We start from the raw sequence: 13,821 nt of genomic DNA, 5'->3' as shown, positions 1-13,821 counted from the left end.
AAGCAGTAGTTAATGACTCAAGAATAATATTTAATATTTACACACATACCATTTTTATAGTTCCAGCACATGGCAATATGGTATACAGTTCTTAGTCTCTCCAATTCATTTGCCCCATTTCAAACAACGAAGCAAAATAGGATAACAATGAATAGTAGAGCTTCCTTCTCATATATGCAAAATCTAATGTTGCTCAAACATACATTCAAAAAAAGGTTACATGTACCCAGCCACACAGTAAGTTATACAGTTATGTTACTGCAACGAGAGAAGGAGAATATCAAATCATAGCTCTCCTTAATCAGAAAATAATTTGAATTCCCAACTCAATGAAAGAGCACCAAATATGAAAACATTATGATTAAATTAATATATAATTTAAGCAATAGCAGTTTTTCTTTGTACACATAATTATGTACCAGTGGCAATGCATCATTATAAATGAATTTCTTGCTTCCTAAACGAAAAGAAGCTTTGTACCATCACACTGGCTGTCAGTTGGTTTTGTACCTGGACATGAATTAGACAGGAAGTGCAGAAGGAGGCAGGAGTTAAGCTGCCCAGAGTTCTATGTTCAAAGACATAGTATACGAAGATACAGGCTCCGTCCGGGCTGTCAAACAATGGCCACATGATACCCAATGAGATTCTGCTGGAGACATTGCACCAGCTAACCACACTTACACATAACACTGATTCCATCATACGGGGAAATAAAATGATTAATATTCCACCCCCACCCTCACCCGCTCTATGTATCCAATTATTGATTTGTGTTTATGCCCGCTCATTTTACATTTTGACATCCCACGGATGGCCATTTGCATTTCAATTCCTCAGCTCATAACCTTTTTTGACATCCAGCATGGAGTACTTTCCGTTTATTAATTTTGAACTCATAACTACTGCAGTTTACAACTGAGCCTTCAAATTTAGAATTGATACATCACATCCTAAACAAAGACCTCTGACAGTTATTCCCACTGAACAATGTTTTGAGCAACATTAAAATTTATTTCTCTTAATGAATACCTGTCCACAAACACAAAACAGCTATAAAACACAAAACAGCTAGCAACACATCAACTTACAGTATTGACATTGTGGTCCTCTGTAATCTTGGGGGCAAAGACAGACATTGAAAGTGAGGCAGCTACCACCATTCTGACATGGAGGATTGCAGATCGCTGCAAAGAAACAATATGTTTTTAAATCAAAAATCACATTATATTTAACAAACTTATAACTCTAAGTAAAAAGCCACACTCATGGAATACTTTTATTCTAAAAAGGAAACGGAGTTAGGACTTACTTTCTCATCACCATCAAGATCATTAGAAACAGAGACAGTCTCAGATCAGGGAAGGAAGACGGACGAAATTGGCTGTGCCCTGTCAAAGAAACCCCCTGCCATAACCTTTGGGAATTTAGGTGAAACCACTGAAAACCTACATCTGAATGGCTGGACAGGGATTTGAACCACTGTCCTCATAAATATGAGTCCAGTGTCTGAGCAATATAGCATATTCAGTGCATTCTTTTCTCTAGGTAATACTGAATACAGTTTGATGTTGTACACACAATTGAATATCATATGAAAGGGAACCCAAAAATAACTATAAACACCTTCCAGATGTCCAATGACTGAAAGAAATGAAATGGCAAATTACATCTGTAAAAAGACCATGGTTTAAGAGGAAAAGTAATGCATTGAGCATACTCTGGTACGGGGCTCCCTGGAAGATCAATGCCTGCTGGAGGAAAAGGATCTAGAAGGCTGTTAGAGGGCACTGTATCACTGCAGCACTACGAGTGCACCATCTGTCACACCACATAAATACACTGGTCAATAGCGTTCCTCACAGCCATTATAAGTATGGCTGCCCAGCAAACGGTCAGGCAGTTCTGTACTCACATCTGATATTGTCAGTTACTATAGTCGGATCGACAAACAATGTTGGTCTACACATGTCGAGGCATGTATAGGGATTTCATTGCTGCCGATTCCAAGCGAAAGTTACGGTACATGCATGTGTGTGTTTTGCACTTTAAAAAAGTGTATAGCCTACAAATTATGTCCCTTGCTCTCTTATGCACAATTTGTAACTTACCACCACCATCGGCAATGACAACTTGCAACAACTGGAATAGAACTTCTCTAAAGAGCACACTTTGGTTACGTTTAATGCTCACATTAACTACAGCATTCACAGCAGAGTGGTTAGAACACTACTGAATGTTGATAGGCTGTTGGAGACTCTTTTTTTTGCCACGTTAACATCATTGTGGTAAAGGTTTCTACTTTTGCACCTTACACCATTGTTACACAGGTTACTTTATGCTTGTGGTAGTCTGTGTCTTGTCAACCAACAGTCAGCCATCTTCAGCTGGACTACTGCTTGGTATTGTGTTCTCTTCCATAGGTGGCACTTCCAACTTGTGGCTTCACCCAGTTGTCTCCTGGGTTTTGATGCCATGTGCTGATATTTGGCTAGTCACAGATATAGCACATATGATGACTGAGTGTTATAAAATGTTGAATACAATTTAATGTTGAACACACAATCAAACAACACAATCTTTTAATAATAGATGTGTATATTATAAAGTGATACGTTGAATATCATATGAGATGACACCCAGAAGTAACTAGTATTCCTTTCCAGATGGCTAAGGTTTTTTAGTTCTAGTTTCACATACTGCTTGTGGCAATTAAATAAGAAATATTGACTAAGACATAAGTTTATAAATGTTTTCCATGTTTTAAAAGTGGTCAGATAGCCACTGATGATTAACTGTTCCCTGACCTCTAAGAGGCATAGTCCATAACAGTTCAGGCAGGCTAGGAAAAAAATCTTACCTTCACAATCTCGGATGTTATTGAACTTAGCATATATTAAAATGAAGCACTAAGTAGGGAACATGTATTTTTTTGTTTTCTCCAAATAAATTTCTGCTCTGAGATACAGCCCTTAAAAGATGACACTACGCATACCATTTTGAAAATGTGAATTTTGGAAACAATTTTAAAATGCTGTATATCTGGAACAGTTCTAGATATTCTGTTGGATTTTTTTATTTGAAAGACAATTGCTTTATGATTACAAAGAAATCCTCCATTTGGACCTATTTTTCAAAGTTCTTTAACTACAGCGTTCTCAATTTTTTTTTAATTTATGTATTTTTTCTCAAAAATGCCAGTCCATAAAATTATGATTTTTTTGTTGTTGATTAGCACCTGATAGTTCTACATCCCATGAAAAGGAGATCTTCCACTTTTAGGTTGAAAAGGTTTGATAAAAAATTGAAATTTTTGCCATACATAAATCCATTTTATTACCATATTATAAAATAACAGGCTCATAAAAATCAAAACCCAGCATTAATTAACATAATTTTAGTTCTGAAAGATGCGTAAGAGACTCATTTTTCAAGCATTTTAAATGATCCCAAAATATATGTGAAAGGTCCAAAGACTTAAGGGTTTCAGTTTATACAACTTCTGTGTACTCTGTTTTATTCTGAAATTTGCCAGTCAATGAACTAAAATGTGTTCCACTGCTGCAGTATCTTCTTTTGATATAGAGTGATGCCTTCCTGTTGGACCAACAGGAACTGGAGCACTTACAGTCTTCAAAACATTGTGAACAGGAAGTGAACACTGACGGCGTTGTTGCTGTCCTTTAGCTGGAAACCTATATCCAGCAACTGGTCCATGCGGTAGCATAAAGTTCACTACAGTTTTGTTTAACTCATACCTGGTGTCTATAATCTCTGCAGTCCACCAGTCACAGTCATACACACGCACCACAAACGTCCCCATTCTCAGATTGTGAATCGGAATATTATCCTGCTGTTTCAGAGGTGTTGGCCGAACAAATGAAATTTCTTCTCTTTCTTGCTCTTAAAAATGCATGCAATATGAGTTCGCCCATCACTTCAAGTCCAAAAATGTGTCTTTTGAATTCCTTTCACATGAGTAGTTTGTTTGGACCATTCTTCTTTTTTCTGCTCACAGAATTCTTTGATTTCCTCTTTGGACAAAAGAATGAGTGCTGTGGATTTCATGACTCTTGTAATATCCTCAGCATTCTGAATCGCAGAGGTATTTGGTCTGGCAAGGTTATGTTTTGTAGCATGGCGCTTCAACAGGTCTCCTACACAATCACAAGGCCCCTTCCTATGACCAGTAGCTCTGATACCCTGTCAGCTGGCACAAGTGACTTACTCAACTCAAACAGCTGGTAGCAATTTTTAAAATGACTAGGAGCACCATCAGAAATAATTATGATCTTTTCTGCCTCTGTTTGCAGTTAAAGAATTTTGTGCATTGCTAGCAAAGCATGTGCTGAGTCATGTCCTGTGTCATCGCTTATAACTGCAACACTTGTGGTCTTGTTTTGAAAATATATCACTACCGTAAAAATTGAAACCTGGCCATTACTCCAATGATACTCTTTGTAATTCTTGTGTGAGAATTACAGACCAGTTCTCAGCAAAATCACAGTGAAGCACTGTGCACACCCTTTCACTTCTGCAATGTGTTGTTGTTGCAACTTCTTCAGCTGCTTTCACTGACCATTTACCAAGTTTATCAATAAAACTGTCAAAGGCAACAGATTTCTTAATTAGTTTATTTTACTCCCATGTTGCATATGTAATTTCTGCAGAGTTATCTGCTACACCTTCCAGGCCAAGTGTCTGTAAAGACAGTCCTCTCTTTCCAGGGCAGTCAACACACTCTTGAAACAAAGTCTCTCACTTTACGTCACAGACTACTAATGACTTCATATGCCCAACCAGGATGTCATATGTCATGTGCTCCAGTAAGTTCTTCAAAGTTACCTCACAAAGTTCAAAATTTGCCCAGTACACACATAAACAGACATCTGTAGGTGGGTATGGAACTACCCACTTATGTCGTAGTGCATAAAATTCTGATTTTCCAATATGTGAAGTTGTATAGTTGCTCTTATAAATTGCAAAAGTATGTTTAATACTGCGAGTCATGTACCACTTCACTTTCACAACTTTTTGACCTTCAACTGTTAGAGTTATATTGTCCTTTTTGCAGGCACTCTGGCGAGAACAGTCTCATTTATCTTCCAGATAAAATGACTGCACTATTTGAACTTGTGCTGCTTCTACAGGATGACAATAATACGGATCTGGTCTTCCAAAGACTCCTTTTACACACCTCACATTTCTTGACTTTTCTACCATGTACTTTGATACTAGTGGAATGTGGTTCAAAATTGTTTTCTTTGAAAATGTCTCTGGCGTAATTGTTAAAACTTGCACCTTTTCACTGCAGGATGCACAATATTCAACAGCTGAATTGATATTTGTGAAAAATTCCTGCCAAGAGGTGCAAGAGTGCTTTGGTTCATTTTCTTCTGAAGATGGAGTTTATACTTTGAAAAGTAGTTGTGGTCAGTTTTGTTGTAGTGTATTCATCCACAGATTTGGTATTTTCTCTGTACTCTGTTGATGCATAGGCTTATGACTTGACTTCACAGACCACAGTTTCTTAACAGAACTAACACCTACCTCTGAAATTAACTGATTTGGGGTATTTAATTCTTCCTCTATTGATGTGAAATCTGCATAATCTTGTTATTCTATCAAAACATTTAGAACACAAAAAGCTATCACTGGAAACATCTTCACTTTGAAACAGAGTCTTCAAATGAGAACACTTATTACCAACCTGAACAAATTTATTTTATATCACTCTTTCATGAATATCCAAATAGTCAGCACATTTCACTCTCCTGTGGCCCCAGTCAGAGGGCATTTCAAACAGTCCCTTTCACAAAACACACTGCTACTGTGTCAACTGGCAAATTCCTCATGAAAACACAGAACTCACTGGATGGTCTCAGATTTCTTAGAAGTAAACAAATTAACACTGAAAAACTACAATACAGAAACCTGCAATGAACAACCATGACAAAGAAACTGACAAGAAACTACAACAAAGTGTAAGAAATATCTGCAACAATGAAAATGAAAAGAAATAACTGCAACAAAGAAAGTGATATGAAATAACTGCAACAAAGACAGCAGAAGTAAACACTGTAACAAAGAAATTAGTAAGAAACAACTTCAGTGAGGACATACATTACCCTTGACAGTTAAAAAAATGATTTTTTACAATAAAACCAGTCCAACTTTAAAGTAAAGCTCTATTTTACAGAGTATATAGAACTACATGCTAATCAACAGAAAAAAATCTAACTTTTCTGGATTAGCATTTTTGAAAAAAAAAACTGTAAATGATAAAGAAAATTCAAAAGGTGACAGTAAAAGAACTTTGACAGATATGTCTAAATGGAGGATACCATTGTAACCATAAAACAGTTATCTTTCAAACAAAAAAAACTTGTAACAAAATATCTAGAACTGTTACAGAGATACAGCATTTTAAAAAAATTCAAAATTTGCATCTTCAAAATGGTGTTTGCAGTGTTATCTTTGGAGGCCTGCATCTTGAGGCAAGAATTTTGTGGAGAAAACAAAAAAATACATGTTTCTTACTTACTCCTGAATTTTAACATATGCTAAATTCAATAACATCTAAGACTATGAAGGTAACCCCCCTGCCTGAAGTGATGTGGATTATGCCAAGACAAAAAAAATGGCATGTGTTCACATCATATGGGCACAGAACAATTTTATTTTTACATCTATAACTATACTCTGTAATCCACTTTGAAGTGTATGTCAGAGGCATTGTACTTCTTAGGGCCTTTTCGTTCCTTTCACATATGGAGCACAGGAAGAATGATTGCTTAAACACCTCTGTGTATTCAATTAGTCTAATATTTCTTCATCGTCGGTATGGGAGTGACATGTAGGCAGTTGTAGTTACATCTAGATTCCTCACTTAATGATGATTATTGAAACTTTTTAAGTGAGATTTCGTGGGACAGTTGTTGTCTGTCTTCATGGATCTGCTAGTCCTGGTTTTTCAGCATCTCTATGATGCTCCCCCATGGATCAAACAAACCTTTGACCATAATAAGTGTTGACCTTCTTTGTAAATGTTTAATATCCTCTGACACTCACATTTGGTATGGAACTGGCTGAAATATCCTTTGGTACACACTAAAGTATTTTGTTTGAAGATTTAAAGGTGACATTATAGGACCAAAATTTGTCTCATGTGCACTTTACAATGTATAAGGGTGCCATCCATGTTAGTGTGTACCGAGATTTAAAAGAAGAGTCACAACTGACTTTTTATCATAAATGATGCAGATGAAAAGATGTGGTGTTATGGGTATGACCCAGAATCTAAGCAAAACACTGATTCATCCAATGGCTAGTTGTAGTGGCATAAAAATGTTAACAGTGAGACTGATACTCCAGTCACTTATACAACCACAAATACTGTCACATTTTGTTACTTCCGTAACTCAGTATGTTATTATGAAGCTACTACATTTTGCATTTTACTGTACTGCAGTTTTAATACACTTAATTTTTATTTTCATAAGGATTGATTCTAATGAGTTGTTTATTTACTTTATGAGAAGCATGTGAGGACACTTTAATCATCCAACTGTCAACTGGGAAAATTATAGTTTGGTGGACTAAATGCGTTCTCCAAAAATTGCCTAGAACAGACAGCATGGAGGTCTACTCATAATGGAAATACAGTGACCAGCCAGAACATTATGACCACCTACAATGGAAAATCCAAGATGGAATGTAACTATATTATGAAAAGGATAGTTACTACTCACCATATAGCGGAGATGCTGAGTCGCTGAAAGGCACAACGAAAAGACTGTCACAAAATAAGCTTTCGGCCAACAAGGCCTTCATCAAAAATAGATCACACACACACACACACACACACACACACACACACACACACACACACACATGTGACCACACTCTCTGGCAGCTGAAGCTAGACTATGAGCAGCAGCAGCAGTGCGTGATGGGAGAGGCAACTGGGTGGGAGTAATGAGAAGGCTGTTGTGGGGCAGGGAGGGATAGCAGGGTAGGGGTGTCGTACAGTGAAGTGCTACTGGGGACTGTGCAAGGATGAGGTGGAGAGATGGTAGGGCAGCTAGGTGCAGTCAAGAAGTTAGACAGAGGGTGGGGGAAGGGGTGAGGGAGAGGGTGGCGGAAAAGGAGAGAAGTAAAAGACTGGGTATGTTGGAAGAATAGAGGGCTGTGTAGTGATGGAATGGGAACAGGGAAGGGGTTAGATGGGTGAGGACAATGACTAACGAAGGTTGAAGCTAGGAGGGTTACAGGGATGTAGTTGGTATGTCCACCTTTGGCACATATAACAACAACAATGCATCGTGGCATGGAAGCAATGAGATCTTGGTAGGTCACTGGAGGGAGTTAGAATCACAGTTGCACACATAAGTCACCTAACTCTTGTGAATTCTGGGGAGGGATGTGATGAGCTCTGATGCCATGTTCACTCACACCCCAGATGTGTTCAGTCGGTTTCAAATATGGTGAGCTGGGAGCCAGCACATCAACTGGAACTCGCCACTATTTTTCTTGAACCACTCCATCACACTCCTGGCCTTGTAACATGGTAAATTATCTTGTTGAAAAATGTCACTGCCATAGGGAAATATGATTGTCATGAAGGGGTATATGTGGTCTGCAACCAGTGTGTGATACCCCTTGGCATATCATTGTGCCTTGCACAAGCTCCACCAGATCCATGGATGCCCACGTGAATGTTCCCTCATGGCATAATGGAGCTGCCGCCAGGCTGTCTCCATCCCACAGTACAGGTGTCAAGAAGCTGTTCCCTGGAACATGACACATTCGCACCCTCCCATCGGCATGATGAAGAAGGTATCAGGATTGATCAGACCATGGCTCTGCCACTGTGCCAATATCCAGTGCCAGTGGTCATGTGCCCATTTCAGTCATAGCTGCCAATGTCCTTGTGTTAACACTGGCACATGCACTGGTTGTCGGCTGCAGAGGCCCATTGTTAAGAGTGTTCAGTGTACTGTGTGTTCAGACACACTTGTACTCTGCCCAGAATTAAAGCCTAATGTTAGTTCCAACACAGTTCGCCGCCTGTCCTGTTTTACCAGTATGCCCGTCCTATGACATCTGACATGTGTAATGAGGGGTGGCCACCAACTCCACAATGTCTGGACATGGTTTCCCCATGTATTAAAGACAGCTATCACAGCACTTCACTAGCACCTGGCCATCACAATTTGCCCTTTGGCAAACTCAGACAGATCACGTGCCTTCCCCATTCTACACACAGACAGCACACTCACTGATTCTACATGCACCATGCACACGTCTTGACTAACAGTCATTCATCATCAGGTGACCCTGTTATTGCCTGAATGAGTTTATATCAATAGTAGGTCGGTGGTGATAATGTTCTGGCTGATCATTGTATATTGGACATAATGGCAACAAGTAGGCCTGAATTCTTTGAGGATATGCACACTGAAACTGGTATCAGTGATTATGAGACATATATTGACTTAATGTCCTTGCGGAAACTCTACACTCACTGGTCTTAAAACATATTTTTTACTATCTGTCCTGACTGCATTAATTTTTTTTTAAATGAACAGTTTCCGTTCATTGTGAACCATCCTCAGATCTGATGGCTTCAGTACAAGAGTAAACAGTCCAACAATCAGCAACATCTACGTGCTACGTCACAGGGGAAAAAATTAAAAAATTACAAATCTGCTGATAAGTAGACAGGTTACTCTTGTAACCAAAGCAGTCAAATCTGAGGATGATTTGTGTTGAACTGAAGGAGGTGATCATAAAAAAATTAATGGAATGAAGACAGACAAGACCACAGAGCAGTTGCAGAAATGATGGCTACCAAACTACAAAGAACAACTAAAACATGTACAAGGATTTATATGTTCAGCAAACTAGATAAAGAGAGAGTAGTGTTGTATATCAGTATGGAACACTGAACATTTAGCTCTGCAGTGGGCCTTGTGTAAGAACTGTCTCTCGAGATAAAAAGAATAACTGACAGTGTACTTAATAGATATGTACCTATTAAAACAGTTTATGACAAGAAGGACATTCCATGGAATGCAGTCACAGCAAAGAAACTTCTAAAGAAATTGAGACTATTTCATGTAGGGGCAAAATAAACCGCGGGCCTATAGAAAGAGAGATGCTGAATGAAACGTGTTTTGCTGTCAAGACAGCAATGTGTGAGAAATTATGATCATATATTAAGACTGTTAGTGGTACCAAAATTAGTGTCCAGACAGTCATGGACAAAACAGAAACTGAATTTGAGGGTAGTGAAGCAAAAGCAGGAATTCTTAACACACATGCAAATATCCAGCAGTACTGCCACAGCTTAATTCTTGCACCATTGCAAAGATGAGTTATATGGATGTTAATGTCAATTGTGTTGAGAAACAGCTGAAATCACTAAAAATCAACAAAGCTCTAAGGCCTGATTGAATTCCTATCAGATTCTGTTCTGAATTTTCAGCTGAGTTAGCTCCTTTTTTAACTATATTTGACTGCAGAGCCCTTGAACAAAAGACTGTGCCCAGTGGTTTAAAGAAAGCACAGGTCACTCATATCTACAAGTAGGATATCAGAAGTGATCCACAAAGCTACCATCCAATATCCTTGACATCCACTGCTATTTTCCAATGTGATGTGCGGAAACTACAGTTAGGAGGTACAAAAACAAATACACATCTTAGATGACAAAATCAAAATATATGGAATGAAGTTCAGAATGGAGAAAAGCAATACTGTGATGGTAACCAGAAGAGACAGAGAAGGCAAGAGAAAAATTAACATTAAATATCTAGAAAGTGTGATAATGGAAAATACAAGAATGGTGTCAGAAGTTAGCAGAAGGGTACTACAGGGCAATTGATTTTACCAGAATGTTAGGACTTAGTCTGGGGTAGGGTGCTGCCACAATTGCTAAGAAGTATGTTGGGAAAACGGGTAGTAACAGAGTGAGAAATGAAGATGTTAGGAAAGAAACTGGAGTAGAAAACTTGAATGAGAGTATTGAGAAGAATAGGTTGAAATGGTTTTGACATGTAAAGAGAATGGAGCAATACCAAAATGAATAATGGAAAAAAGTTGATTTACATTTTATGTATGCTGCCAACAAATGTAAAAACAAAAAAAACAAAAAAATTGTCCAGTGTGCTTAACTTACGTTCACAGTCAGGCACCTGTACCCAATCCGGTTTTGCAGGCACCCAGTCTCCTTCTTTGCAGACAAGGTTTGCTACTGATGAGCCATCAGGAAATTGATGATGATCCAGACAGGTTATTGTGCAGGTTCTGGTAAGAAAATTAAGATCGTCATAATAGGATATCATATAACTAATGTATAGTCTTATATAGTCTTACCAAAAGGCAAATATAGGAAAGGGTTCTCAAAATATAGCTCTCAGAAAACAATAATATGTGCTTAATTACTAAGTGAAACAGAGACAAAGCAATGAGTATTCATGCTGGAAACATTGGATGGCACATGATCACTTACATGCAGATATTTAACAGAATTTTTTTTTTTTTTTTTTTTTTTTTTTTCATTTGTGTCTTTTCTCTGTATCTTAGGCAACTAGTACTGCAGTAATTTGTGTGTCAAACAGTGGAAACTCATGACAGGAATATCAACAACATTCTGGTCCAAGATGCTGTAGGTGTGGATCATGTGTGCATGAGGCATACTTGCTTGTGCGTATGAATGATGTGCGTTTCTCTTTCACTAGTGAAGTCTGTGGCCGAAAGCTCTATGTAAGTGTCTTTTAATTGTGACTGCCTGTATTTTAACGTGTTTTCTTTACGGTGAGCAGCAATCTATCTTTTCCTTCATTGTTAGTAATTTATGTTTAATCAAAACTATGGTCAAGGCCAGCAATAACAAAAATAGTTGAGGATGCTGAGGGTAGAATTACACATGTCTGTGACTTTCTGAAACACAGCAAAACACATAAAACAATTCTACAGCACCGTTGTGCAAGGAACAAAAATAGCTGGCAAATTTTTACCAAATATTTCAGGAGATTCTTAACTTTCAATACTGTTATTAAGATTTATCATTATGGGGCTTCTAAGAGGGATTCATATTTCATTAGCTGCAGATGAAATGCTTTTGTTTGTTTTTTGTGTAAATTTTCCTCAATTGAATATTTGTGTTTTATTATTTACCCAATGCACACTTCTTGTGCATTGGGCTTACATATAACAGAATAATATGTTGAACAATAGTCCACTCACATATTAAAAGGAATCAGTAAAAGATTTTACTATTTTATCAATTGAAGTAGCTGGTTCTTCTAATTCTCAGGATCCCAGATTTCCAATAAAATATGGTGAAGCTGACATAGTCAAATCTTTTCTATGTCTTAGGGCAGTTATTATCTGCCAGTTAATAATGTTGTAGTTATAGACGTTAATTTAATTTTCATGATGCCAATCTGATGTCAAAATATTAAATTTTGATTTCACACAGATATTGTTAGCTTATTGCAGATGGCCTTCTCAGTTGTGTCAGAAAATACATGTTTAAATGGAAACTCATTGGCATTTTTACATTCTAGGTATCCACGCTTCTAAGAAAGTATGGGGTACCTAAACTACTTTATAGCATGTTATGAAAAGTGTGCCACTTAATTATACAATTTACTACTACAGCCATGACTTCAGACATGTTGTATGCAAGCCATCTGTTTACTGTCTAACTGTGCCTTGACTTCATGACAATTCCTTGTATGTTTATATATGAAAATACTCCTTTTGAGCTAAAAAAATACTTTGCTTTGGAGGAAAGTCTGTTACACTTATTTATGAAACAAGGCACAGATCACACTACCTGTTACCTTGTCTCAGACTTAGATTGTTTGAAAATATCCAATTTTACATGACTTTGGAACTTAGCAATAAAATACAGTCCAAGTTTAAGAACTGAAAGCTGGAAAGCACAGAAGTAAATATTGAAAAATACTAAAAAAAACAAATGTTATTACAGCATGGAAGATTTTATAAACAAGGAAAACAAGAAGCAGATAATATTATTATTATTATTAATATTATTATTACATTTTAATCTCTGTGTATGTTTGTGTTCTTCTTTAAAGTAGGTATGTGTTCTTTTTATATACACCCATATGCTATGAGTAAACTACAAAAACAACACTGAAAATTACTTGAAAATGCTATAGCAGTGTGGAAAAATTCAAGAAAAGTATGTAACACATATTTAGCTTTTTATGTTTTAATGTGCATGCACATGCATTAGGGCATACACATTTTCTTTCAACATACATGTATGCTGTTTTTATATAAACCATCTAGGCATACCACTGTATTCGTTGAGGAATCCCCAACATTTCAATCAAATTATTGTACATTACATGTCACATGACAATAAAAATTCTATTCTGTTCCCTGTGTTAGAGCCCTTAGTTGTCAGTTGGGGCCACACATATGCTCTACATACCTGTTTAACAAAAAACTCGAGCAGATGATCTGTCCCTCAATCTATAAAGCAATTTCTAGCACATACTCTAGTGTTACTTGAATTCTCTAACATTGTGGCACTATGTTTACTTCTAGTCTCTACTTGCATGTATTTGAAATAATCTTGATAATTCTTAAATGCTACTTTCAGTGACAGATTATTTTAATCTTTAAATGGTGCATACCAGAATAGTCACATTTATTCTTGTTATTTTCACTTCACTATTTATATTGTAACTCCTTTGTATTTTATGAATGTCCTTTACTGGAAAGGTCACTTCCAGGCATGAGAAATAGCAATATCATACATGGAGGTGACAAAAGTAA

At 37.2% G+C, this 13,821-nt stretch overlaps 1 protein-coding gene across 1 annotated transcript in view; it reads right to left on the bottom strand.

The window, feature by feature from the left end:
• LOC124605103 (hemocytin) overlaps nt 1–13,821 on the bottom strand; it is a 569,639-nt gene that overhangs the window by 483,823 nt on the left and 71,995 nt on the right. The window contains exons 6-7 of the mRNA XM_047136554.1: nt 11,183–11,310; nt 1,092–1,187 (exon numbers count right to left, since the gene is read on the bottom strand). Coding sequence (XP_046992510.1) covers nt 1,092–1,187; nt 11,183–11,310 — 224 coding nt within the window. The remainder of the gene's footprint in view (nt 1–1,091; nt 1,188–11,182; nt 11,311–13,821) is intronic.

Source organism: Schistocerca americana, chromosome 3 (genome assembly GCF_021461395.2).
Source record: "Schistocerca americana isolate TAMUIC-IGC-003095 chromosome 3, iqSchAmer2.1, whole genome shotgun sequence".
Taxonomy (NCBI): Eukaryota; Metazoa; Arthropoda; class Insecta; order Orthoptera; family Acrididae; genus Schistocerca; species Schistocerca americana.
This window is presented reverse-complemented; position numbering and strand designations above follow the sequence as displayed.